This window comes from Athene noctua, chromosome 14 (assembly GCF_965140245.1).
Source record: "Athene noctua chromosome 14, bAthNoc1.hap1.1, whole genome shotgun sequence".
Taxonomy (NCBI): Eukaryota; Metazoa; Chordata; class Aves; order Strigiformes; family Strigidae; genus Athene; species Athene noctua.
The window spans coordinates 10,116,946-10,140,404 of record NC_134050.1 but is presented as its reverse complement, the minus strand read 5'-3'; the positions used below and the strand labels follow the sequence as shown (position 1 = coordinate 10,140,404).

General features: G+C 42.5%; 1 protein-coding gene across 1 annotated transcript; it reads left to right on the top strand.

Moving 5' to 3' along the window:
* Positions 1-1,406: 1,406 nt before the first annotated feature.
* On the top strand, positions 1,407-14,669 carry LOC141965836 (acyl-CoA (8-3)-desaturase-like). Its single transcript, XM_074917950.1, has 12 exons — positions 1,407-1,643; positions 5,077-5,187; positions 6,439-6,636; positions 7,028-7,129; positions 7,302-7,430; positions 8,846-8,906; positions 10,684-10,760; positions 11,564-11,661; positions 12,304-12,400; positions 13,118-13,197; positions 13,939-14,064; positions 14,242-14,669. The coding sequence occupies exons 1-12, from the start codon at positions 1,407-1,409 to the stop codon at positions 14,291-14,293; spliced, it is 1,368 nt and encodes a 455-aa protein (XP_074774051.1). The 3' UTR covers positions 14,294-14,669.
* The last annotated feature ends 8,790 nt before the right edge of the window (positions 14,670-23,459 follow it).

Genomic DNA, 23,459 nt, shown 5'->3' with positions numbered 1-23,459 from the left:
GAGAAATGTTACCAGTGCATAGGAATTAATTCAAATGAAATAACGCAAACCATCAAAAGATAGTAGACAAATTAATTTCAGCTTTAATCACATGCTTTGCAAACCCTATCCTAATTGTGATTATTGGGATGATAATGATGTGGGCTTTAACATGTGTTTTTCTGTGGAATAAATGATTGACTCAGTTGTGGTTTTACAATATTTTCAAGATGTTGTGGTTTGTTTTGAAAGGAGAAAATTATGTGAACGCTGTGATTGTTTAGAAAGATAGGCAAAGCTGAACCAAGTGTTTTGCAGTTAATACTAATTTCCTGGAGTCCCCAAGTCGTTTACTTAAGAATTTTACAAACAAGAAGGGGGCAGGCAAGGAAAAAGCAGTTTCATAACCTACCATCAGAACCTGATATAACACTTTGTGTGTGCCATCCCAGGTTTATCTGAGGTAACAGAAGCAGCAAGTGCAGAGCTCTGAGAAGGGGATTATTGCTGTAAAGGGCACTGGGGAAGCCGCCTGCTCCTGGAGAACTGGAAATACAGAAACATTTTTCATCAGGTTTTAAATATAATGCTAAATATGATGAGGCTCTTGAACCAAGGAACAAGGGACAGGACCAGAGGGAATGGCCTCAAGCTGCCCAGGGCAGGGTCAGGCTGGCTCTGAGGAAGGATTTCTGTGCAGAAGGGGCTGTTGGGCGTTGGAATGGGCTGCCCAGGGCAGGGGGGAGTCCCCATCCCTGGAGGGGTTGAAGAGTCGGGCTGACCCAGCGCTGAGGGATCTGGTGGAGTTGGGAACGGTCAGTGTGAGGTTCATGGTTGGACTGGAGGAGCTTCAAGGGCTTTTCTAAACCGGATGATTCTGGGATTCCGTGATTCTGAGTTCTTAAGAGATTACTATGTGCTTTTTTTGAATAAAAAATCGGGCGTAAGAATGTGTATGACTTCTTGCTTCAGCTAAATGGGTTCATGGACTGTAACATCTAAAGTAAGCTGCAGAGTGATATTTTTTCTGCTTAACAGCGGGTTAATCAGGGTTGTATTTTAAGTGAAGTTTTCCCTGTCAGAGCTCAGGAAGCCTGTCTTGGGCACAGAACGAGCTAGCCGAGAAAAAACCTGAGCGGTCGGATGGTCCTTCCCTGTGGTTCCTGCTGCGCTTCGTGCACTCGGATTGCAGGGGGCTGCCGGGGCCGGGAAGGAGAAATTGGGGGGGAAGACCCAGAGCAGCTGGAGCCTGTGCAGGAGCTCTGCCTGCAGCCCAGCACCTTCCCTCCTTCCCCCAAAAACCTCTGTGCCGATCTCCCGGGGACGGGGACAAGGGGGAGGGCGGGGGCCGGGCTGGGGCGCGTCCCGCCCTTATATGCCCTGGTGACAGCGGGGTGCTGGGGCTGCCAAGCGGGAGGGTGATGAGGATGGCACCGCTGCGGGGGGTCGCGGAGGTGCGTGAAGAGCGCGATGGGCACCCCGCGGCGGGTCCGGCGCTGCGGCGCTTCACCTGGGAGGAGATCGGGGAGCGCAGCGGGCGGGGGCCGCGGCCGCAGGAGCGGTGGCTGGTGATCGAGAGGAAGGTGTACGACATCAGCCGCTTCTGCCGCAGGCACCCGGGGGGGGCCCGGCTCCTCGGCAGCCACGCCGGGCAGGACGCCACGGTGAGCGGCGGGGCTGGGGGGGCCCTTGCTACCGGCTGGTTTTTGGGGTGCGGGGTGGGCGAGGCCGGTGCCCGGCAAAGATCGTGCAGTGACAGCTTGGGAGGTGATTTGGGGGCGGGGGGGGAATTGGTGGGGCTCAGGGGTACGGAGCAGGTCGGGGTATTGCAGCTCCCTGGAAACTTTCCAGCTCCATGAAACGGGCAAATGGGGAGGCTTAGCCCGTGGGGCGAGCAGGCTCTAACTGTTTATCCAGCTGAAGTCTTTAGGCTTCCTCTTATCTCCTGATCTTGCTTTTGCAGCTGCTGTGCCCTGCAGTGATTCTTACAGCCAGGGGAAGGTGCCACAAGCAGTGCATCAGCCCCGTGGCAGCAACAGCAGCTGCTTCCAGAAATAAACCTTTAGGCAAGGTACCCCTCTTAAATACCGCCCGGCACAGCTCAGAGGGAGAGCAAAACCAGCATGCTTTCCCAGGCAGTCTTCCGGAAAAGTTTCCGTAGTTATTGCAAATGGTCCTTCTGACCTTTGAGATGAACAAAATTGAAAGAATTGGCCAGTTAACAAGTGTCCTGCTGCTGGCGGGTTGGTGTGTGGGCAAAAAGGCACCTGCTCCTCATGTTTCCTTGTCTAACTGCTATTTTAGTGCCATGAAAACTTGTGGTAAACACACCAAAACGCTCAGCAAATTTCCTGGAGTTCCTGCTTTCTTGTATATGCAGGAAGGGTAGAAAATACTGGTAAATTAACATATCTACAAAAATGTGAGAAATGTAATTGCTTCCCTGCTTTGAAAGAAAAAAAAAAACCCAACAGATAGTTCCCTGATCTTCCGTATGTAAGGGATATTTGAGGGTCGTGGAAATAAAAATAATTTTCAGTCTGCTAAGTTTAAATTTCAAGTTCTGTATTAGCTACACTTGTATTCTGTATTTTCTGTCGTTCATTTGCTCTAGTTAGTACTGTTAGATTTCTTTCATTCTAGCATGCTGGAATACCCCAGACAAGGCATAAACTTGGAAAATGCATATTTCTGGGATTTGGGTGGGTTCCTATAGCTTAGTTTCATGTCCAAATCATTAAGCCCCGAAAGACTTCAGCCAGTTTTATGACACCGGCAAAACTGTCTCAACACTCAAGTGTGAAGCACATTAAATAAGCTGTGCACCGTAATGGAAAAAGGTCTGGTTATTTCCCTTCTCTCTTTTTAAGCATACATGATAAAAGTCCAGCTCAGGGGCTGTAAATGAAATTAATAGGAAGGGGTGTTATTTTGCTCCAGAGATGCTGAAGAACACATAAATCTTCATCAGCTTGGCACTTTTGGGTAACAACAGCATCCTTGCTTCTGACAAGGCACAATATTCAGAATTGGTATTTAAGCCAAGGCCAATTGATACGTGTGAGAGTGGAGTATCTTGCCTTGCTTGAACTCTGCATGCTTGCAAGCTGTGCATCTTTGCCTCAGCAAAAACTGTTCAGAGGTGGAATATTTGCTATAGTGCAGGTTTGTGTAATGCAGTACAGAGAAAGCCATGCTGGCACTAGTCAGCCTCTAAGAGAAGCAGGTAAATGGACTTCTGCACTCTCTTGTATAGCCTGATTATGTGTGAACTATCTGGTTTAGAGCAAACTCGGTTATATCCACACTGAGTTGCAGTGGGAATATATCTAGGACACTGTGGGTGAAGTAGGAAACTCCTCTTTGTTACTAAAAGCAGTTTCACGAGACACTGTGAATTCAGTGGGCTCTTGAGTTAGTCTGGGAGGCAGAGACAAAAAGAAGTGAAGGGATTTATGAACAAAATCCATAAGACTTTAGTGAGGTCTGTGCATCTTGGAATAGGTCAACTGCTTAATCTTTTGGATGTGTATTATGAAAAATTAAGAAATTATCTTGATTTGACTGGAAGATTTTACCAGTAAGAAAAGAAACCAGCAAAATGGAAAAATGAGTATGATCAATGCCACAATGTTGGTAAGGGTGATACAGCACAAAACCGTGGAGCCCTTTTATTGCTGCTTTTTGTTGTGGTGTTTCTCAAAGGATAAAAGAGCAGAATTAGAGAATGAGGTAACTTAGAGAACAGGAGCAACAGTCTTAAGACTGGAATTTTGGGGTGAATTTGGCAAAATTTGGTTGAATTTTGGAGGCTGTAAAAACAGCTGGTGTTGCAATATCATGAAACAACCAGGTACTTTCAGTAGATTGTTTTGCAGAGAAACTGCTTGCTGATTTTTGGGTTCATTGGTGATGGCAATTGTGCATGGAATTTAAACCCACTGTATGTTATATATATGGCTCAGTGTTAGTCATGCAGTTGCCCAAACCTGTATTATTCTGGAGTAGAGGACAGCAATTCTGTAGCAGTTTGCTCAAAGAGATTAGCTAAGCAACTTCATTTTGTCACACAACCGTTTTTAATAAACATTTGCCCAGAGTAACCCTGGGGCTGGAATGCAGCAAAGCACTGATTCTGGTCTGTTTAGGATGACTAAATGAAATTGCATGAAAGATGGCACAAAAGCAGGCATGTAAATTGAAGGCACCAATGTACAAAAGCAATTTTCTATGGTTGGAGAATCTTCAGGGGAAGTTCCTGTCCTACAGACTGAATTCACAGCTCCGCTCAGCCTCAGCTGTGCTTCAGGGCTCCAGTTGCCCCCTTCATGCTCTGCCAATGCAGTTGCCTTCTCTTCTGCTTTTTTGCATCCTGTCCTTCCTGTCCCCAGCCCTGCCTACAGGCTACCACACCACTGCTTTTTCATGCTCCTATCTTTAAGAGAGATCAGTAACACCAGGCCTGTGCTTACAAATTGTGTCCTTGCATTCATACTTCCAAGTACTAAGGAGAAAAACAGAAAGTTCTCTGGTGTCACTTGATGAAATGCTTCCTGTCTTAGTTAATTTGGGAGTGGAGTTCTCTACCCAGTGAATAAGAGGAACCACATTTTTCTTTTAAGTGGTCAGATTTAAAGGGAAATGTTCTCTTTTGACAAATTGCACAACAAAGAAGATTCTGGTCTGCTGATAACAAAGGTCTTTTTGGCACCTGGATGTCCAGGAAGATGTGAACATCACTAATATTTGGGTTAAGAAGAGGGGGGAGAAGAAAGGCAAGGCAGCTAGACTCTGCTTTAGGCATACGATGGAGATTGATTCGATTTTGTATTATGGAGCTTGCATACCTCTAGTAATCACAACAGTGGAAGTCAGACCTCTTCCATTTGCTAGCTGAAATAAGATCTCATGTAAGAGCATAGAACAAACACAGGAAGAAAAAGGTCGACAAAACTTGAGGAAATAGAAAGTGAAACCAGCCATCCTTCCTTTTGTGGTTCCTCCGCAGTGAATGAATGTCTTGCTGTGCACAGCAGACTGAGGTTAGTAACACAGAATTTGTTTTTCTTACATCTTCTTACTTTTGTGCATTTGCAGGACGCCTTTGTAGCATTCCACGTTGACAAGGTGCTGGTGAGCAAGTACTTGAAGTCACTGGAGATTGGGGAGCTAGCACCAGATCAACCCAGTATTGAGCCCACTAAAAATGTAAGTCTATCCTTGTAAATTGGATCAAAGGTGAATTAAAGGGAAATATTCTGAGATTACACTTTGTTATTCTGTATCAACATAGCTCCTGGAACAATGGGATCCAGGGTCTCCACGAGTGTTTTGTGCCATTACTTATAAACAATACATGAATATTAGTTTAAGTCCACATTATGCGGTTGAGAATAAGATTACTGAAGATTAATTTTTCTTATCACAGCAACTCTACATAAATAGCAGGGCCTTGTTTTGCTCTCATGAATATCACAGCTATCACAATTTCTTCTTTCCCTTGCTTTGAGAAAGAGATAGCCAAAAATTCAGTCATTCTTTCCAGTTGATAGTAATTTTCAGACTGTACTCCCTTCTGTTGTAGGCATCTGCAGGTAGCGTGTTTTTAGCCTTGAACTAAGTTTCACAGGCTGTATTGGCATTGCTCTTTTGGTCAGCCTTCTTGTAGCACTGTCCAGGTCACTCACAGAACGATCATTCACAGGAGCGTTGTTGATGGCACTGTGAGAGTAACCAATCTGGTGTGTCAAAGAAAACATCGTGAAAGAGGCACAGGCAACAGAACAGGAATAGTCTTGGAGTACAAACATTCCCTGGGCTGTATGGTCCTCATTGCTTCCCACTAGCCAAGACCATCTGTTTTTTCCATTCCTCCTAGCCTGCCCTGACTTTTCCTTTGCATAATCCCACACTGCATAGTGAAGAGGGGAAAGGTGATACATGGCCCCATTTAACTCAGGCATCAGAAACACATTCCAGAGCAGCCTGGCTGTCCCAGAACAGCATGGCCACGCTTCCTATGTAGGTGGGACCCTTGTGAACCCTCCCACCCCTCTGTGGCCATGCCTTGCCTATTTCTCAATCCCATAGCTGGCCTGTACCAGAGCCTGCATGTGCCTTGCTCCATGCAAACTCCATTTCCCCCAGATGATTGGGAAAGTAGTCTGGCAAGCTCCTTTGAGGGTTGGGTTGCATGAAGACAGGAATCAGGTTTGAAAGGCACCTGCAGAGCTTGCAAAGCCAAAGGTGTTGGTCTGGCACCTGGGCTGTGCTCATTTCTCCTTCCATCCTCCTTCCTGTATGTGCCATTTTCATACAAGCATTTAACCCTCCCCTGTTAATCTTGGGAAGAGTAAAGTGAAAACATATATTCATCTATCTATTAAAGTAGTCCTGGGCTTTTGAGGCTGCAGTGCCACGCTATAAACACGGAACATGTGACACTGGTGCTTTCCACAGAAAATGCTGGTGAAAGACTTCCGTGAACTGCGTGCTACTGTTGAGAAAATGGGACTTCTGAAGCCAAATCAACTCTTCTTCTTCCTGCACCTTGCTCACATCCTCCTGTTGGATACTGCTGCTTGGCTCATCCTCCTCTACTTTGGGACATCCTTAATGCCCTTCATCATCTCTCTGGTGGTGCTGACCATTTCCCAGGTAAGCAACTAAGTCCACAGCATGTACACATGGCCTTGCATCAACTTAGATACACAATACTATTGCAGTTTTGTAGCCCTCCATTTCCTTACTTGGGATAGTCCTCCTTTGTCATAAGACAATCACTATATGGCATGTGTTTACAGAAGATGTAAAGAAATTCTGCATGTGGGGAGTCCCCACTAAACCTAGTCTGGGATTCTTTCAGCAAGGTAGATTCTGAGGAAAGCCTTAGAAGTATCAGGATTTCGTAATTCCTTTCTGATTGTGACTTTGGAGCAGTGTCTGAGAAATAAATCTTGATGTTTCAAAGCAAAGGATGGGTGTGGCACTGTCCTGGTCCCAATTCCTCTTTTTGCCCACTCCAAATGTTTTATTTTTCCTATTCCAGGTCCAAGCTTCATGGTTACAACATGATTTGGGACATCTTTCAGTATTCAGGAAGACCAAGTGGAACCACTTGCTGCATAAATTTGTGATGTGCCATTTGATTGTAAGTACTTGTCCCTGGAGAATTTCTTAGATTTCATGACTTTCCTGTAAAAGTGTGTGTTCTGATGACTCTGTGGAAGACAATGGGTTCAGCAGTGGGTGAAGGAGGGAATCGGAGAGAATCTGGCTCTGAAAGCATTGTACTTCTCATACTTTGTTCTTCACTAAAACAGGGGGCATCAGCCAAATGGTGGACTCTTCTGCACTCCCAGCACCATGCCAAACCAAACTGCTTTGAGAAAGATCCTGATATTGATATGCACCCTTTCTTGTTTACTTTGGGGAAGAAATTATCTGTAGAGGTCAGTGTCTGTGTGCACATTCATGTACCAGGAACTGGGAAGAACACTTTAGTCAACAAAATGCATGCTCTACCATAAAGATCTAAAACTAAGATGTGATGACAGTTTCTGGAAAAAAAAAATGTTTTCATCTGTGTCTACTTTCTTCAGCCTTTGTAAGCAGGTCACAGCTCACATTAAGTTCCTTAAAAAAAAATCTTGAACAGCTGACAAGTATTTGTAAATAAATTAGACATGATGTATATGCATTATATATAAGGTGGAAAATCCATCATCAAAAAGACTATTAAAGGTTATAGCAACTTAATGACCTAGTAGAACAACTCAGTAATTAATGATTACTAGATAACTTGTAAGCATTAATATAAAGCATGTCTGCAGTTGGTCTGGGATTGTTATTTTAATACTAATGCCTGAGGCTCAGAGATGCAGGTACCTTTGTCATGTTTATGCCTTCTAGGCAAAGGCAGAGCCCTGCTGTGGAAGGCAGCAGGACTGAGTAGCCAAGGCTGTGGCTCTGTGGGTTGGTGGCACGTCCCTCTAGTGGGCACAAGCCATTTGACCACCTGGGATGTTCTCAACTGGTGCTGCTTGGCCACTTTCAGAAGCAACAACCTGAGACAACATTGAACCCCTTTTGCTGTACAGCTTCACTGAGACTCTGCCAGAGTAGCTGCAGCAGGGAAATATTTTTCCCCTTGGAAGACCTTTTCCCTCATGAAACTGTCATTTAATTGTACAGAATCAGAGAAGGGAGGGGGGAAGAGAGAAAATACATATGACTATTTTTGACCGATAATATAACTTAGCCTTGAAGTATCTAGTATTTCACAAAATGAATTATGAATGTGGTAAGAACACAAACCCAAGGAAATTCACCAGTTAAAATTCACCTCTATCCACCCTCAAAAATATTTTTATCAAAACTTACAGATCAATTCACCTTTTAATGGATGAAGTGTTCTGCTATAGTTTTTACCACATCATTCTGTTCCAACCGGGACAGTGGTGGTATCTATGACAGCAGTTTCCTTCCTACCATATACCAGTGTAGGGGTTTTTTTATAGGCTGTTACCTCTGTTTTGGCTTGTCATATCTAGAACTACTTTTTAGCACTTATTTATTTTTCCCTACTGGAGAAAAATCTCATGCTTGGTTAACAGTTTATCTCTGAGGACTTGACAAAGCTGTAAGGCATTAAAGCCTTACGTTAATGGAATGAGGGTTTATAGAAAGGGTGTATGATGTATGTAAACTAATAGGACAGCTACACAAGAGTGAGACCGTAGGATTGAGGGTTGTGGGAAGTGTGCAAGAAGAGTGCCTCTGGGGCAGAATGAATGGAAAACAGCAAGTTACCTGTGCAGATTGCTTAGTTTCACCTCAGGGGTTTTTTTGCTGTTTTTTCTCACAGCTTGGGATCAAAAAGAAAAAATACATGCCATACAATCACCAACACAAATACTTCTTCATCAGTGAGTATCTCCATTCTCCTGCAATACCATGAGGGGTACTAATGGGGCTTATAGATCTTACTTTTGACCTGTAGGACTTGAGCAGAACTAAGGTGCCTGCATCAAAGAGCGTAATAATCAGTTTGCATCTGATTTTTGGAGGAGTTGAAGACCTGACTAAACACCTGAGTAACCTGTTCTGACCTTATAGCTGCTGCTGCTCTGAGATCCTGAGGTCCCTTCCAGCCTGAATTATCATATGATCCTATGTGAGATCAGGTTTCTGTGCCCGTCTTGACTTGAAACACATTCATTTGCCTTGTGAAATTAGAAATTAGAATTTCTAACCAAATGGCTTGTTTGTTCCAGGGTAGAAAAAGTGTAGGGTACCCAGGTCGTCTTGAAACTGTACGGCTTTGCAAAAATAAATCTACATCTATTTGGACAGAGAGAAGGAGAAAGACTCTTAACTCACTAATTAAGGATGTTACGTGTGATGAGGGCTCCAGGGACTGTTTGTGAGCTGTACAATGTATGGCTAATAAAGTGCATAAGCAGAGCAGAGGAAAAATTCAGAATTTCTCCACTGTTGGTGCTCTGATCTCTAGGTTAACACTCCTGCCCCTTCTCCCCATCTTAGTGAAGCTTTGTCACTTTTGCAAAGCAGCACAACTTCAACATAGAACAAGGAGATATCACCTCTTGCATCTCTCCAGAATAGTTGGGTCTGCTTGCCTGTAAAGAGGACAATATGAATTTGAACCTAAAAAAATGGGCACTTTTAAGGTGTGATTCATTTGACCTGTTTTCTCCCTTGAGCTCTCAGGATGGCAGGAGCTGCCCTCCAGCAATGGCTCTTCTCTCACATGGCTAAACAGAACTAGCAGGGCTAGTTCAGATATGCTTATCTCAGATATGCAGCTCAGAAATGCCTAGTTAAGGAAGGTGATCCCATGTTACTGTGTCATACCACGTCTTTCACTAACACTCATATTTAAAGAATAGTCCATGGGTTCTTTTTGTTGGTTTGTTTTGTTTAAGTACAAGTGAGATGTCCCTTTGGAAGGTTGAGTTTGAGGTTTTCTTGCAGCCCAAAATCCCTAGTAGGATTTCATATGTATCCTTGTTCCCATGCTTTGAACAACTGACTGGGGAGCCAGATAAGCTTTGAGGCTGTGGAAGGTACTTCTCAAAATACTCCTCTGTGGCTGTTCCTCAGTTACAAGCCTGAAATGAAATCCCAGGTTTGTAAGCACTATTGGATTAACAGACTTGATCAGGTTGCTCAGAACCCCATATAGCATCCTAACCAGTATCTACCAGTCAGTTGCTTTCTTGTGAAGTGGTTACTGTGGTACTCAAAAGGATTACTAAGTTTTTGGGGTCTTGTTCTCCTTATTTTTCAGGATTCTCCACACCCCTTTTTGTTTTCACTCTTTTCTAAAAGAAGCTGTGGTCACAGCTCTCCATGAGGAAACCGAAGGTAATGCTACCTGTGTTGACAGATGACACGAGCAGTAGCAGACTGTCATGCTGAGGAGCAGGAACTGTCCCCAGTCAAGCTTCAGAGAGCTTCTTGTCTTACCTTTGTTCTACCTCTGGAGGTCAGCAGGCTCCCGGGTTGCTTATTGTTTGCCTGCATTGATGCCTACTGATAGCACCCAGACAATTCTACAGCTCTGAAACTTCTCAGAATATTCTCCATATTGAGTAGCTGTTTAGGGATCCTTTACTTGCAGTTTGATTATCTGTCATCCAGTCCATGACATTACCAGTGATAATGAATTCTTCTTTACAGCTCTTCCTCCGCTCCTGTTTCCCACCTACTTCCACTACCACACGTTTTACATTGCATACACAAAACGGTATTGGGTGGTAAGTACTGCTGCTTGTGCAACTAAGAAGGGGTCAGTCGTGGGCCTTCAACCTTTCTTCTGCACATGGAGCCAGCCTCTGTCCAGAGCTCAGCCCCTGCTGCGTGACACACTGTCGTTCAGTTCGATCTAATATGGTGGTCAGTTTGGTGCAGTATTTTCAGTGGCCCTGCGCACTTTCTGCTAAACCCGTTATGTTCCCCAGCTTGATGATAAAGGCCTGAAAACAAGCAAGAGGCTGTTGGGATTGTACTGCTTTGCTTCATTTGCAGAACTGTGGAGTGCACTGTCTCCATAGCGGTCAGGAAGGGAAAGATGTGAATTTACGGGAACTGTTGTTGATTTGTTAGCAGTATGCATATACTTGGCACTACTTCCTATGCCAAGCAGCCAGAATTAATGCTTCATTCTTCCTTCTCTTGCATGTGTTATGCATGCAGGAGGACGGAGCAACTTCCAGCTTAAATGAGATCACTGGTCTAGCAGTTGGTTCACTGTGGAGTCCTGGCCAATAATTTAATACAAGTCTTCAACTCCTATTTCTGAGTGCACAGTAATTTGCTGATATATTAATCTACTTATTGAGTGTAAATGCTCAGATTCATCTCTATTACAGCAAGCCATGAAAAAAAGTGTTATTAGCTTATGTTAACTTGGATTGCTCCAGATGATTTCATTTAGCAAAATGTTACAGAAGCTGAATGTAGATTGTTTTCTTGTACATATAACATGAAGCTTAGAAAAATATTTCAGCAAATGTAATTTATAATTATTTTATTTTCTTCTTGTCTCTGGTTTTGGTAGGATTTGGCCTGGATGCTGACCTTCTATATCAGATTCTTTTTTACTTATGGATCATTATTAGAAATAAAGAGTCTCCTCGCGTATTATTTTATATTCAGGTGATATCTGTTTAGAAGGTTCTTCAGCCTTCCTCTACATATTCTTTCCATCTGTGCCTGCCTACCTTTTTCTGCTTTCCATGTTCTCATTTACCATCTCATTTTTTGCTTAGTTTTGTAATTTAAGTTAAACTAAGAGTCTTCTGCTCAAGTTTTATGTCACCTCATGGGCTCTGGCAGCAGAGAGACTTCATTGAGTGCCGACCAAATTGAAAAGTACTTCCCCTACATAACATTCAGTGCTTTGGGTGTGGTCTGGTTAGAGAAAGAGAAGGTTTCACAGAAACAGCTTAGCCTGGGCTTGCAAATGCCCAGGCGTTACAGCAGCACTGGCTTGAATGGACAGTATGTTCTTCACTTGGATCATTTTACTGATTCTAATCAGCTCAGTTTGGTCCTTGGCTACAGATAAAACAAGATGAACACCAGGCTAAGTCAGTTTTATAACAAAACATATTAAATAATCATGAGTTTCATAAGGAAGTATGAAAATTCCAGGTTTTGGAAGTTCTTCTGGGTGCTGGATTAGCAAGGCCAGCGTTTAGCTGTGTGTTTGTAAATCTGGCTGTTCTGTTATTTCAGTGGCTCGTCATTGACTTGCTTGCCTGTTACTGAATTCTGCCCTCTTGTCTGATTGCACAGGATGCTGGAGAGTAGCTGGTTTGTCTGGGTTTCGCAGATGAACCACATCCCTATGGATATCTACTATGACAAAAATTTGGACTGGGTGTCTACTCAGGTAAAATATTTTCTGTTATTAAGAATTGTGGCCATAAAAGTACAAATGCAAACTATAAGACCAGCAAGTCCTCTATTGCATTAACCTCTATTGCATTAACCTGTTGGGAAGTGAAGGTTAATAGAATAACAGGATTCAGTTATGGTTAGCAGTAAAGGAAGACAGCAATGACAAGTTGATGGTCAATCTAAAATCAAAGCTAGTCCCAGCTCTATTTCCTAAACATACCTACCTCTTCACTTACTGCACCTTTCTGTCTTGAACCTTTTCTGCTCATGCAGAGATGGAGGTTTGTGTCCTGCTCTTGCTGAGCAATTTCACACTAGCAGAATGAAAGTTTGGGGTCCCCTCTTTGCAGAGAGACTTAGTGGAGTCCAGCAGTAAAGTCTGACCACCACAGAAGTACCCTACTATCTTTTTTTTCTGCAGACATAGGTTTGAGAAGATCCAGGAGGAACTTCTGACTGTCTGTTCACTTGCATTCACAAGAGCACATAGCCAAGTCCTAGTTTTATTATGAGCCACGGTAGCCAGGCTACATAGCTCTGCTGGTCCACAAAGCTGAAGGAGGATTATGATCCCTAGCTTGAGGTAGCTAAGCTTAGCCTAAAAGAAGACAATAGACCAAAGCAGCACAGCATACTGTGCTCTTTGACCACAGCCTTTCTCATTTGTCTACTGATCTGTATTGACTTTGCTTTCTTTCCCCTCCTCTAGCTCCAGGCAACATGCAATGTTGAACAGTCTCTGTTCAATGACTGGTTTACTGGGCATCTGAACTTCCAGATTGAACATCAGTGAGTATGCACCCTGAGAGAGAATTTTCTTCTTTTTCTAAATTTTTTTTTTATTCTTTCTTCTTTTCCCTATTCTTCTTTGCTCTGAATTCTACAAATAATTAAAAAGTCTTAAAAAGACTGAAAACCCTAAAGAGAATCATAATGTAATTCAAAACCTTTGCTGGACCCTCAGGAAGGTGAGAAGGACTAGCTTAAACTCAACATGGGCAGGATCTATGAAACCATATAGACAGCAACAGCGTCTATCTAAAGTAGTGGCTCGTAAGCATTAGTGAAAATGTACATGCTAAGCCACTGTTAATAGTCTGACATAGTAGTTTAAGCCTGCCTATACTGACTACTTACACTATTAGGCTAGAGACTGAGATATGCAACTGAAATATGGGGTCATCTCCTTTTCTCTGCTATGGAGATGGTTACTTGTGGAGGAAGGGGTGGATGGGGGGGGGGGGGAGGGGGGGCGGGGGAAGTAGTTTCTTCCGGCTTATGGCATCACTTAATTTGGAGAAATGTTGCTTCAGAGATGGTAGAGCCAACTGTGGAAAATAACAGAGGAGGAAAGCAGGAAAGTCTTAGGAGTTACTTGTGCTAGAAGTACACCAAGGGGAAGGAAGAGCCAGGAGCAACTAAAGACCCTACTCAGTGTGAGCTGGGTGATTTCTGGGAAGTAATAATGCATGTGAACGGTAATATATTTTACGGAGCAGTGAAGAGACTTTGTCTGTCTCCTGTTGACAGCCTATTCCCCACAATGCCAAGACACAACTACTGGAAGGTGGCTCCTCTGGTGAAGTCCTTGTGTGCCAAACATGGCATTGAGTACCAGTGTAAGCCGTTGCTCACGGCTTTTGCAGACATTGTGCAGTAAGTAACAACACACTGGCAAAAAAATTGCAGAGGGATGTAGGAGAGACTGGAATCCTAAGAATGAGAGTTGGCTTGTTCCTCTCCTACAAATCAACACACAGAAATCCTTATTTCTTTATTTTCTCCCCTAAGCAACCCTGCATAATGTGGCCTCTTGGGCTCTTTCTCTCTCAGCTCTCTGAAGAATTCAGGAGAACTCTGGCTTGATGCTTACCTACACAAATAAGAAGACAAGGCTTGAGGGTACCATTCACAGTCTGCCACAACTTTGCATTCCGAGCAAGCTGAGGAGCAGGGACCACTTCCATGACAGAAGAAAATGGATAAGAACAGATGGATATGATTCCAATAGATATGAAGTTACTTGAATTCTACTTCTGGTCTTCCAGTATCTGGTTCAGATATTTTAAGAGTGGATAGGGTGAGAAGGAGATGGATGGTTAGAACAGGGAGAAACTCTTTGATAACTGTCTCTGAGTAAATATAGTGAAGAGCATTTCTAAGCCTGAGTATGTGTTCAAGTCAGATTATGGACTGGTGCAGCTGCACACACTTCATGTTAGAGTCCTCTGACCAGTTGGGGTTTTTTAGGCATTCCTCATGTGGAGCATTTCATCTTAACACAGTGTTTGCTTATTTGAAGTCATGTGAAATTGCACAGGATTTTGAATTACCATGGTGTTCCAGCACTGCACTGAAGTCATAATAAATTATAATAAACTACATATCATGCTTGGAGTATAGCAATTGCAATGTTAAGTTGAATAACAACATAAACATGTTTCCCATTACTGTTCTTTAGAGCATCCTCATCATCACAATGCCAGGCAGCCCCAGTTGTCAGGAAGAGATACATGGATTGAAACCAGCTCAACCCCACTGCTCTCGTCAAAGTTTCTTTATTCATTGTTTGGTTTTTGTACTTTGAGTGGGGCTGAGCCATGTGTATGCTCCCCGTGCTGGTCTGGTTGAGTTATTTATAACCATGAGGTCTCCACTGTCAGGTCTGTCCCCCAAAATGCTCTTAAACCCTTCATGCCTGTGCTCCTTCATGCCTCATCCTTTGTCTTCACTCCTCAGAGCTCCTACTATTATACCAGATCTTTATTTCGTTAACAGACAGCTATACCCCATTCTACATAGAGTTCTGCTATTTATATAAGACTGTGATCATACTATAGAAAGATAAACCAAAAGAAATATCAATTAACCACAGACATTTGGTCAAACAGAAAAGTTGCAGCTAAAACAAACAACACAGAGTGTCAGACAGGCCAGTAAAAGATCAGACTGAGAAAGTCTGACAAGCCTCAGTTCTGAGGCCTTGCAAACTCTGTACAAAGTTGAGCCATTATTTGGCTCCACATAATTCATACAGATCATAAACCTGTTATCATCACTAAATTGCACTGAAATTGGTAGACAAAAGTTCACAATTTCTGCAGTTGAAGAATGTTTAATCAAGTTCATGATGGGGAAGTTTTATTTCTTCATCACCCTCTGAGTCTGCAAGTGAGCTTTACTCACCTGGAGCTTGAGGTTTGCAGGCACTGCTGAGCAAGACTTTTCTGGCAGGTTGTGTTTCTCAGCTCCTCGGGGTTGCCTCAGAGCCTGTGGCATTTACATCACACCCTGACCAGATGCTAGTTGTAGGTGAAGTCACAGCAGGCAAGGTCACTTGCTTAGATACAAAGTGACAGGGCTCTACCAAAAAGTACAGAACTATAAGCCACTGCCTAATATAGTTCCATGAATAAAAAATATTATTGATTAGTGTCAGGTTCACACTATAAAAGCAGATCTAATACATACACAAGCTGTGTTACTGCAAGAAGTGTATTCCTAAACTAGTTTTGTCCTGTTATAAGTCTGCAGTTCTTTGTCAGGGACAAAGTTACACAAGTGGTTGCTACACTTAACTCATCTAGGCATTTGTCTAAGACACAGGCATCTGCTCGGGTGGTAAATCACTCCATCACTCTCCCCAGAGCCTCCATGGCGTGTAGCCTCTGTTTAGCTGCTCTTCAGAGAATCCCTTGTCTGTGTAGGTCTTTGTTTAATCTGTCACATTTCACAAATCTGATCCGAGCTCATTAATAAGCAAAATAGCAAATTTTCCCTTGGAAGGATTTTTTGAGGATATCTAGAGAAGGGAGCATTAGTAAGTAGGTGAAAGTCAGCCGCTATTATTAGTAGAAGATATTCAGATTAGTTTTCTCTAGCCCATAGTTATATTGATAGCTATTAGCCATAAAGCTGAAAATAATATTACTATCCACTAGTATACATGAGTAATAAACCTAGAAGTAACACAACTGAGATCCTGGAACTGAGCTCTCAGAACTGAGCTCTCTCAATCAAATATGGATTGTTGCTTTTAATTTTCTATTAAGAAATAGTTCTGGTTTCTTTATTTGTGCTGGGAGAAAAAAGAGTGCTTGTATTCCCTCCTCTTTAATAAAGAGGCAGCACCAGAACAGACACAGTGTCTAGCACACAGCCAATACTGTATTTCCCTCTTGCTAGAGAAGCTGTGATTACTAGACTAAGGGTGCCTACATTTCTGGTACATATTTTACCCTGTACAAAAGAAACTTGAAATGCATACAAGTTGCTTATCCTAGTGTGTGGGAAGGGCATACATATTCACATGTATGCCTCTAGATGAATACCATCTTCAGTTATGCATCCGAAAAGCCAACTGAGAGTCTTGTGGTGGCTAAGCATTGGAAACATGCAATGTAAGTCATAAAAAGGGCTGTGGTTTGAGAAATCTGTAAATGAGTCTACTTTTGTCTTTTTTCCTTCTCCAACCCTTGGCCAGTAGGGCAGGGAAATGACCTATCTGGGGAGAAAGATTTTGCAATCTACCCTGTCCTTTGGCAGCACACAGAAGACTCTAAAATAGACACCAAAGAGAAAAACAGATTTGTGTTAAACTGGAAACTGCACTGAGAGCTCTGGGTCTGCCAGTGCTGGTCAGGCAGGGCCAGAAGAACTTCTCCCCTGGGCAGAGCAGTACAGGAATGGAGGATGCTCCTCCCTACTCCAGGGAGAGGTGGGGTAAGGCACAGGTTCAGGCTGTATGGTTGAATTTCTGCTGATGACATGTTGAAGGTCTTACAAGGAAAACAAAATACAGACTTTCACAATTGAGGTCTTTTAGTTGTGCCCAGGCTGTAATGCTAATGACCATAACCTTAACCCCAACACTAGCCTAACAGGCCCTAAACTTAAAGCTAACCTTAACCCTAACAGCTCTAACACTAAGTCTAACCCTAGTCCATTCAAACAGCTAGACTGGATGATTTTTTACTAAATTAAGTAATATGCATTTTTTACTTCCTATGCCTTGATACATAGTGGGGGGCGTTATATTACATTTTTGGAGCTCATCCATGCTTCGTTACAGAAAGTCACATCACATTTCTAAGCATCCTAGGAAGTTTTGGGGGGCAGTAAGCTTCCTTGCTTCCCAGTGAGGTTTACAGCTCTGGAAATGAACCCAAGATCTGGGATTACAAAAAAAAATCAAGTGAAGAAGGTGGGACAAGAAAGCAGGGAAAAGGGTAGAGTTGAATAGTTGCTTATGCAAGTCTGGCTTGCAGGAACAGCAGCAACATGAATTCATCATGATGCAAAGCTGCTCTCGCTCCAGACTACATGCTGGCTACTTTTTAAATCGGTGTCACACAAGGCTGAGTGCCAGCCTTACACACTATAAGGAAACAAGAGTACAGGATCAAGGCTTTAAGTGAGACACAGACTTTTGTGTGTCACACCTTACTAAGGCAAGGCTTATTAAACTCAAGATTATTAAGGCAGTTTTGAGAGTTCAAGAGTAAATGGAATTACCTGAGTAAACTAAGATTTTGGCTCTGCCAGGCAGAAGGTGAGTCAGAGAAAAGGCTAATCTAGGTACTTTGAATCACCCTTGAGAGGAGACAGTATCTTTCCGTTAATTAGTTAATACTGTGTTCTTTGTCTGAAGTGAGTACCTTCACAAGTACATACTCAGACCCTGAAATAAAAAGACTAAATTTTGGAAAGGGTCCCTTTTCCAGGGTCCCTTTCAGGACAAAAAAATTCATTTGAGTATCAGCAGTTAAGACCACTTTCTTCCAACAATGAAAGTGATGAGGTTAATAAATAGAGATCTCACCTGGTAGAGAGATATAAGCAAGCCTCTGATTAGATAAGGAATGGACTTTGTATTGTTTGTGCAATGATAATACATGCCATGCTCAGCACTGGCTTTTACTTAAAAACCTTTAACCTGGTACAGTCAGCCAGAACATGTGAAAGATTTGTTATTAAACCCTTTACGGTCTTAGAAAATGTGCAGTTGTGTTTGGAGGTTAACAGCACTAAGTACGATGCCTGAACCATGGGAGTAAAAAAGCGATTCCCAAAAATTTGGTGAGAGAAGTAAGGAGTGAAACAGGACTCAGAATACTATCAGTCATTCACAAACACATTTCCACTACTTTAGAAAGCGTTTTAAAATTACCTTAAGTAGTCTTGGAAAATAATTTCCTTGGGTAGATGAGGCCCAGTTTTGAAGACCAGCATTTGAGTTTTCAACCTTGGACATTACTGGGCTTCTGGTGCAATTTGCAGTCAGGACCCCTGTAAGTTGAAATGCAATTAAAAAAAGAGAGCTGCAAATGTTTTCATTAGTTGAGAACCCAGCAGTGTGCAAATGAGGAGAGATGTGCAAGAAGGTTGAGCAAGACTGACACAAAGGGCTGTGGGTAAATGCAGAATAAAGCCCAAGAAGTATGGATCAAGGCCAGAGCAAACAGGAGTTGTCAAGTTTTCCCCATGTATCTTTGACCAATCTTATCAGTATGGTAGGTAGTATAGGTTTAGATGAAAGGCTGCCCGTATTATCTCAGGAAAATATTCACTAGCTTGGTGAGATTTTACAAAGGAGGTAACACCGAGAGGGCCAAAAAGGGAAACATACAAATTAATGACACAACCCAACAGAAAAGCATTTAAAAAAAACCCTCTTATGTAAAGTTACAGTATGTAAAAACAGAGTGGAATTAAAACTAGCCTCACCACTAGAGTATCTTCTCTAAATGTGAAGAATGATTTAAATAATACCAAATATTAACTGACTTGTTCTAAAATACATCCGTTATTCCTGCAACTCTGAAATGCAAATTTTTTTTCCAATGGTCCTATCTTGAAATTAGAGGTCCAGGACAGAGTGTTTTCACATGCACTAATTTTGATTTTCCCCCTCAAGCTACACAAAAAGTAACACCAGACTTACTGCCTTATTTTACTGGGTTTAACAGAAAGATCAGAGGAAAGAATGCAAGCAAGGTAAAATAAATTAGACTTCTGTTAAAGATTACACCTTTAGAAAGAGCAAGTATTGTGTAACTGAAAGCAGCACTGATTTGGCCAGCTTGCTTGCCAGGGTCTAGGCACCTACTACTTGAGCAGAGCTGGTTGGGAACAGGTCGTGCAGACCTCTGCTCTGGCAGGGGTCAGCCGAGTGCCTTTGGGCAGACGGCCGCTAAGCAGTCAACAAAAGATGATGTTTGATCCAACGGGCAATTCACTCCCCATATTTTCCTTTGATTGTTAGAGCAAGACAATGCTAATGTGAAAGAACAACATGTTTAATTGAGTTGTTTTCCAAAAGTGTGGAGGAATCAAAAAGAAGGCTGGATATGATCAACGAGGATGAAGAAACTGCAGTGGACTGAATAAAGCAAACTGAAGGGGAATTGAGAGATGTTTGAGTTCTGGTCTCCCAGCAGTCTCTATCTCCCCTCACCCTTTCATAGCCTTACAGACCATCACAGCCTAAGTATAGAGAGATGCTAACTTCCACAAGAACGCAGTTACCCACTTCTTCACCCATTTCCAACGGCAATCCCTGCAGTGTCTGTGAGTGAAAGCCAGGTTTAAAGCTGAAACCTCGCCCAGCTTCCACCCCAGGGAAGGCTGCCTGAAGGCATTTTGTATTTTCATTCTGTTTGAGGAGTGTTGCAACTTCAATTTAGCCTGTAAACAGTATCTCCCATCATTCCTCAGTAATTCTTATATGTGCACAAGGTCAAAAATAGATTCCTGAGACTTAAGTGTAGAAAATAGGAAAGAAATTATTCTTCCCCAGCTATTTGTTTGTAGGAGAGTGTATCCATTCGTGTCAATCCTGTTGCTGTCAATTCTGAATCAACAATGACTGTGAGGCAAAGATTTAGTGCACTGAAAAAAAAAACTTTTTTTAAAAAATCAGTAAAACCCCAGCAAAAGTTCCTAATACTGGTCAAAGTTTTAAAATGGTGAAATCTGAGAGGAATGAGCAAAGAATAAACACTGAAGTTAACAGACACGGCAAATCTATATAAATGATTTTTGTGATTTATCACATGCTATGAAACAGGAAATTAAATTTTCTTCTGACTTGTTCCATTATAACTTTACAGTATTTTAATCAGTTCATTGGATCCAACTTTGATTCCAGCAATCAAAACACCTTTTATAATCTTGTAATGATTTGAATGAGATGGATTAAGATCAAGGTGAACATTTCTGAGGTTTTCAAGAAATTATGAAAACACTGCCTGCAAGTTCTTCTGAAAAAAGTGCAAAGTAATCAGCATCTACTGTTTTCTTCCCAGGTAAAGAGCGATGTATCATCATTTAATGAAACAGGTCAGGCTGCAACTTCTAAGCTGAAAAATGTCACCATTAATCATATAACAGTACTAGACCTCCTTTCCTATTTTGCTATTGTAAGCGGTTTGTAAAAGCATTTTACTTTTAATTTTAAAAGTACAGCTATCAGTTTTCCGAGCTTTAGTGTGTGACCTGAAAATAAATTTCGGCACAGCTCCTGAGGGCCTGTTTACCCTCAGGCTGCAACGCAGTGAGATTTCCAGCTGCACTAGGGTTGAAGTCTGACTGGGTGGAACCCCACCATGACAAAGTTCAAGTTTTTATCACACAACTAAGTCATACAGGCGCTACGCAACAATCCGGGCTGTAAAAGCATCATCATTACCAGTGAACTGAGTATCCAGCTACTTCACTTATTATTTTTTCACCACTGCCTCATTGCTTAGCCTTGATTAGCTTTCTCAGACTATGCAATCCTTTAAAACTTTTGCAAACATAAGCTTTTTCAGGAATCTTCTACAGTCTAAATTATCCATTGCCACATCTGAAATAATCCTGAAGTAGAAGAGGACCTCAGAATTCCTCATGTGGAAAAAGTTTTCACAGGAAAAGTACATTGATGCTTTCGTAATAGGACAGAAGAAAATGTGACAGATGCTTTCCAGGTACCTTAACTATTTGTGAGATGATGGTACAGCACAGATTATGAAGGTCTTTAGCTCTTAATGTAGATCAAGAGTTAAGTGGGAATCTAGCAGTCGCTGACAGACAAACCAGGCAAAATTGCCTTAATTTCATTTATAGTCATCACAACAGAGCCTTACTTCTTTTCCCAGTTCTGTCCAAAATGGCCTTATGTAACTGCTTGTTACATCCTCAACATCTGCTGAGTCAAGGCTATGCGCAAATCCAGCTTTGCACGTCATGACCTGTGTCATGATCACACAACTGTAAACCCAAACATCAGTTCAGATTAAGTTCTGGTATACTGCCTGGAAGGAAAGGTCAAGCTTTACCATGCACTGCATAGCTTCATGTAATGTACTATCAACAAGAGATAAGAATATGCAACACATGTCAATCCATTTCTGCAGTACTGATTTGAAGTCCCAAACCCCACAGCAAACAAAACTCAAAGTGTAGAAAGAATCATAAAATGGTTTTGGTGGGAAGGGATCTTTAAAGCTCATCTAGTCCTACCCCCCTGCAGTGAGCAGGGACATCTTCAACCAATCAGGTTGCTCAGAGCCCAGTCCAACCTGGCCTTGAATGTTTCCCGGGATGGGGCATCAGCCACCTCTCTGAGCACACCTGCGCCAGTGCTTCACCACCCTCATCGTAAAACATTTCTTCCTTACTCGAGTCGAAATCTACCTTCTTTTAGTTTAAAACCATTACCCCTTGTCCTATTGCTACAGGCTCTAAAATGTCTGTCCCCACCTTTCCTGTAGCCCCTTTCAGTCCTGTGAGGCCGCGCTAAGGTCTCCCTGGAGCCTTCTCTTCTCCAGCTGAACCCCCCAACTCTCTCAGCCTGTCCTCACAGGGGAGGGGCTCTAGCCCCAGGATCATCTTTGTGCCCTCCTCTGGCCCCACTCCAACAGGTCCGTGTCTCTTGTACTTTGGCCGGAGGCTAGGGTACTACTGCTGTTAAAAACCTGCAGTTGGGGGACACGAAGGCCAAATGATGAGTAGCAACTTGTAAAATAGGTAGGTACTTCAAAGCTTATCTCCAGCGTACATTTACCACACCATGTGCAGTGCTGATCAATACAGTTACTGTCTCAGCATCATGAACTCATGCCTGTAACTAACTCAGAAAGCAGACATCCCTTCACATTCCTTCTCACCCTATCAACATTCAACTTGCAGATAAAAATGGAACGGTTTAAAAAGAAAGATTAATGGAGTCCCAACTAAAAATATACTCAGGCCGTCACACATGAAAGGTGGGTTCTTAGGCTTAAGACAGGCTTGAACCTTCATAGACCACAACCAAATCTCCTCCTGTGGTATTAGGAAACTCTTGCTTTGATATAATTTTGTGAGAAAATGGTGACTCACATGCCTGGCTGAGAGTTCAAGTATCAGATATCCAAATGGAGAACAAACAGCCTTTTCCTCCAAGATGAGTAACAGGTGTATAACATTATTTGGCAAATCAATATGATTTATTTAATGGACACTACAGACACCTACACCCTGCTTAGTAAACAAGTTTCCCTCAATGGTTTCACCAGGCAATGAGCTAGTTGGGGTCAAGAAAAGGATTCAGGGCTTACTTTTCCAACATACATGAACTGGTAACTATCTGATCCAAACCTACCTCACCTTTTTTCCCCTGAAGATCTAGCAACTCCATAAATTCACTCATCTCCTGGCACAGCCCACTTCACCAAATGTCCACTGAGATTCTGGAATCTGCTGCTGCTTTTGGCTACTCAAATCCAAGCATTTTGTGGGAACAAAGGCGAAGGGCCCACGAGAAGGAGAGGCACTCTGGGAGAAGCTGTAATTTCCAAAACATAACTTTCTAGTTCAATCCAAATTCCACTGTTAAGAGATGTGCATCTAAAATAAAACAGTAACAGGAAAATGTTGAGCAATTTTCCTTTACACCTAACTGAAAATTGCACTGCAAGAACCTGTCAAAGGAATATTTGAATTTACTTGAGCAGAACACAAAGTCAAAAGACAAACATGAGATTGTCTACCTGACATGTAAATAGTTTTTTTATTCTCACCCTAAG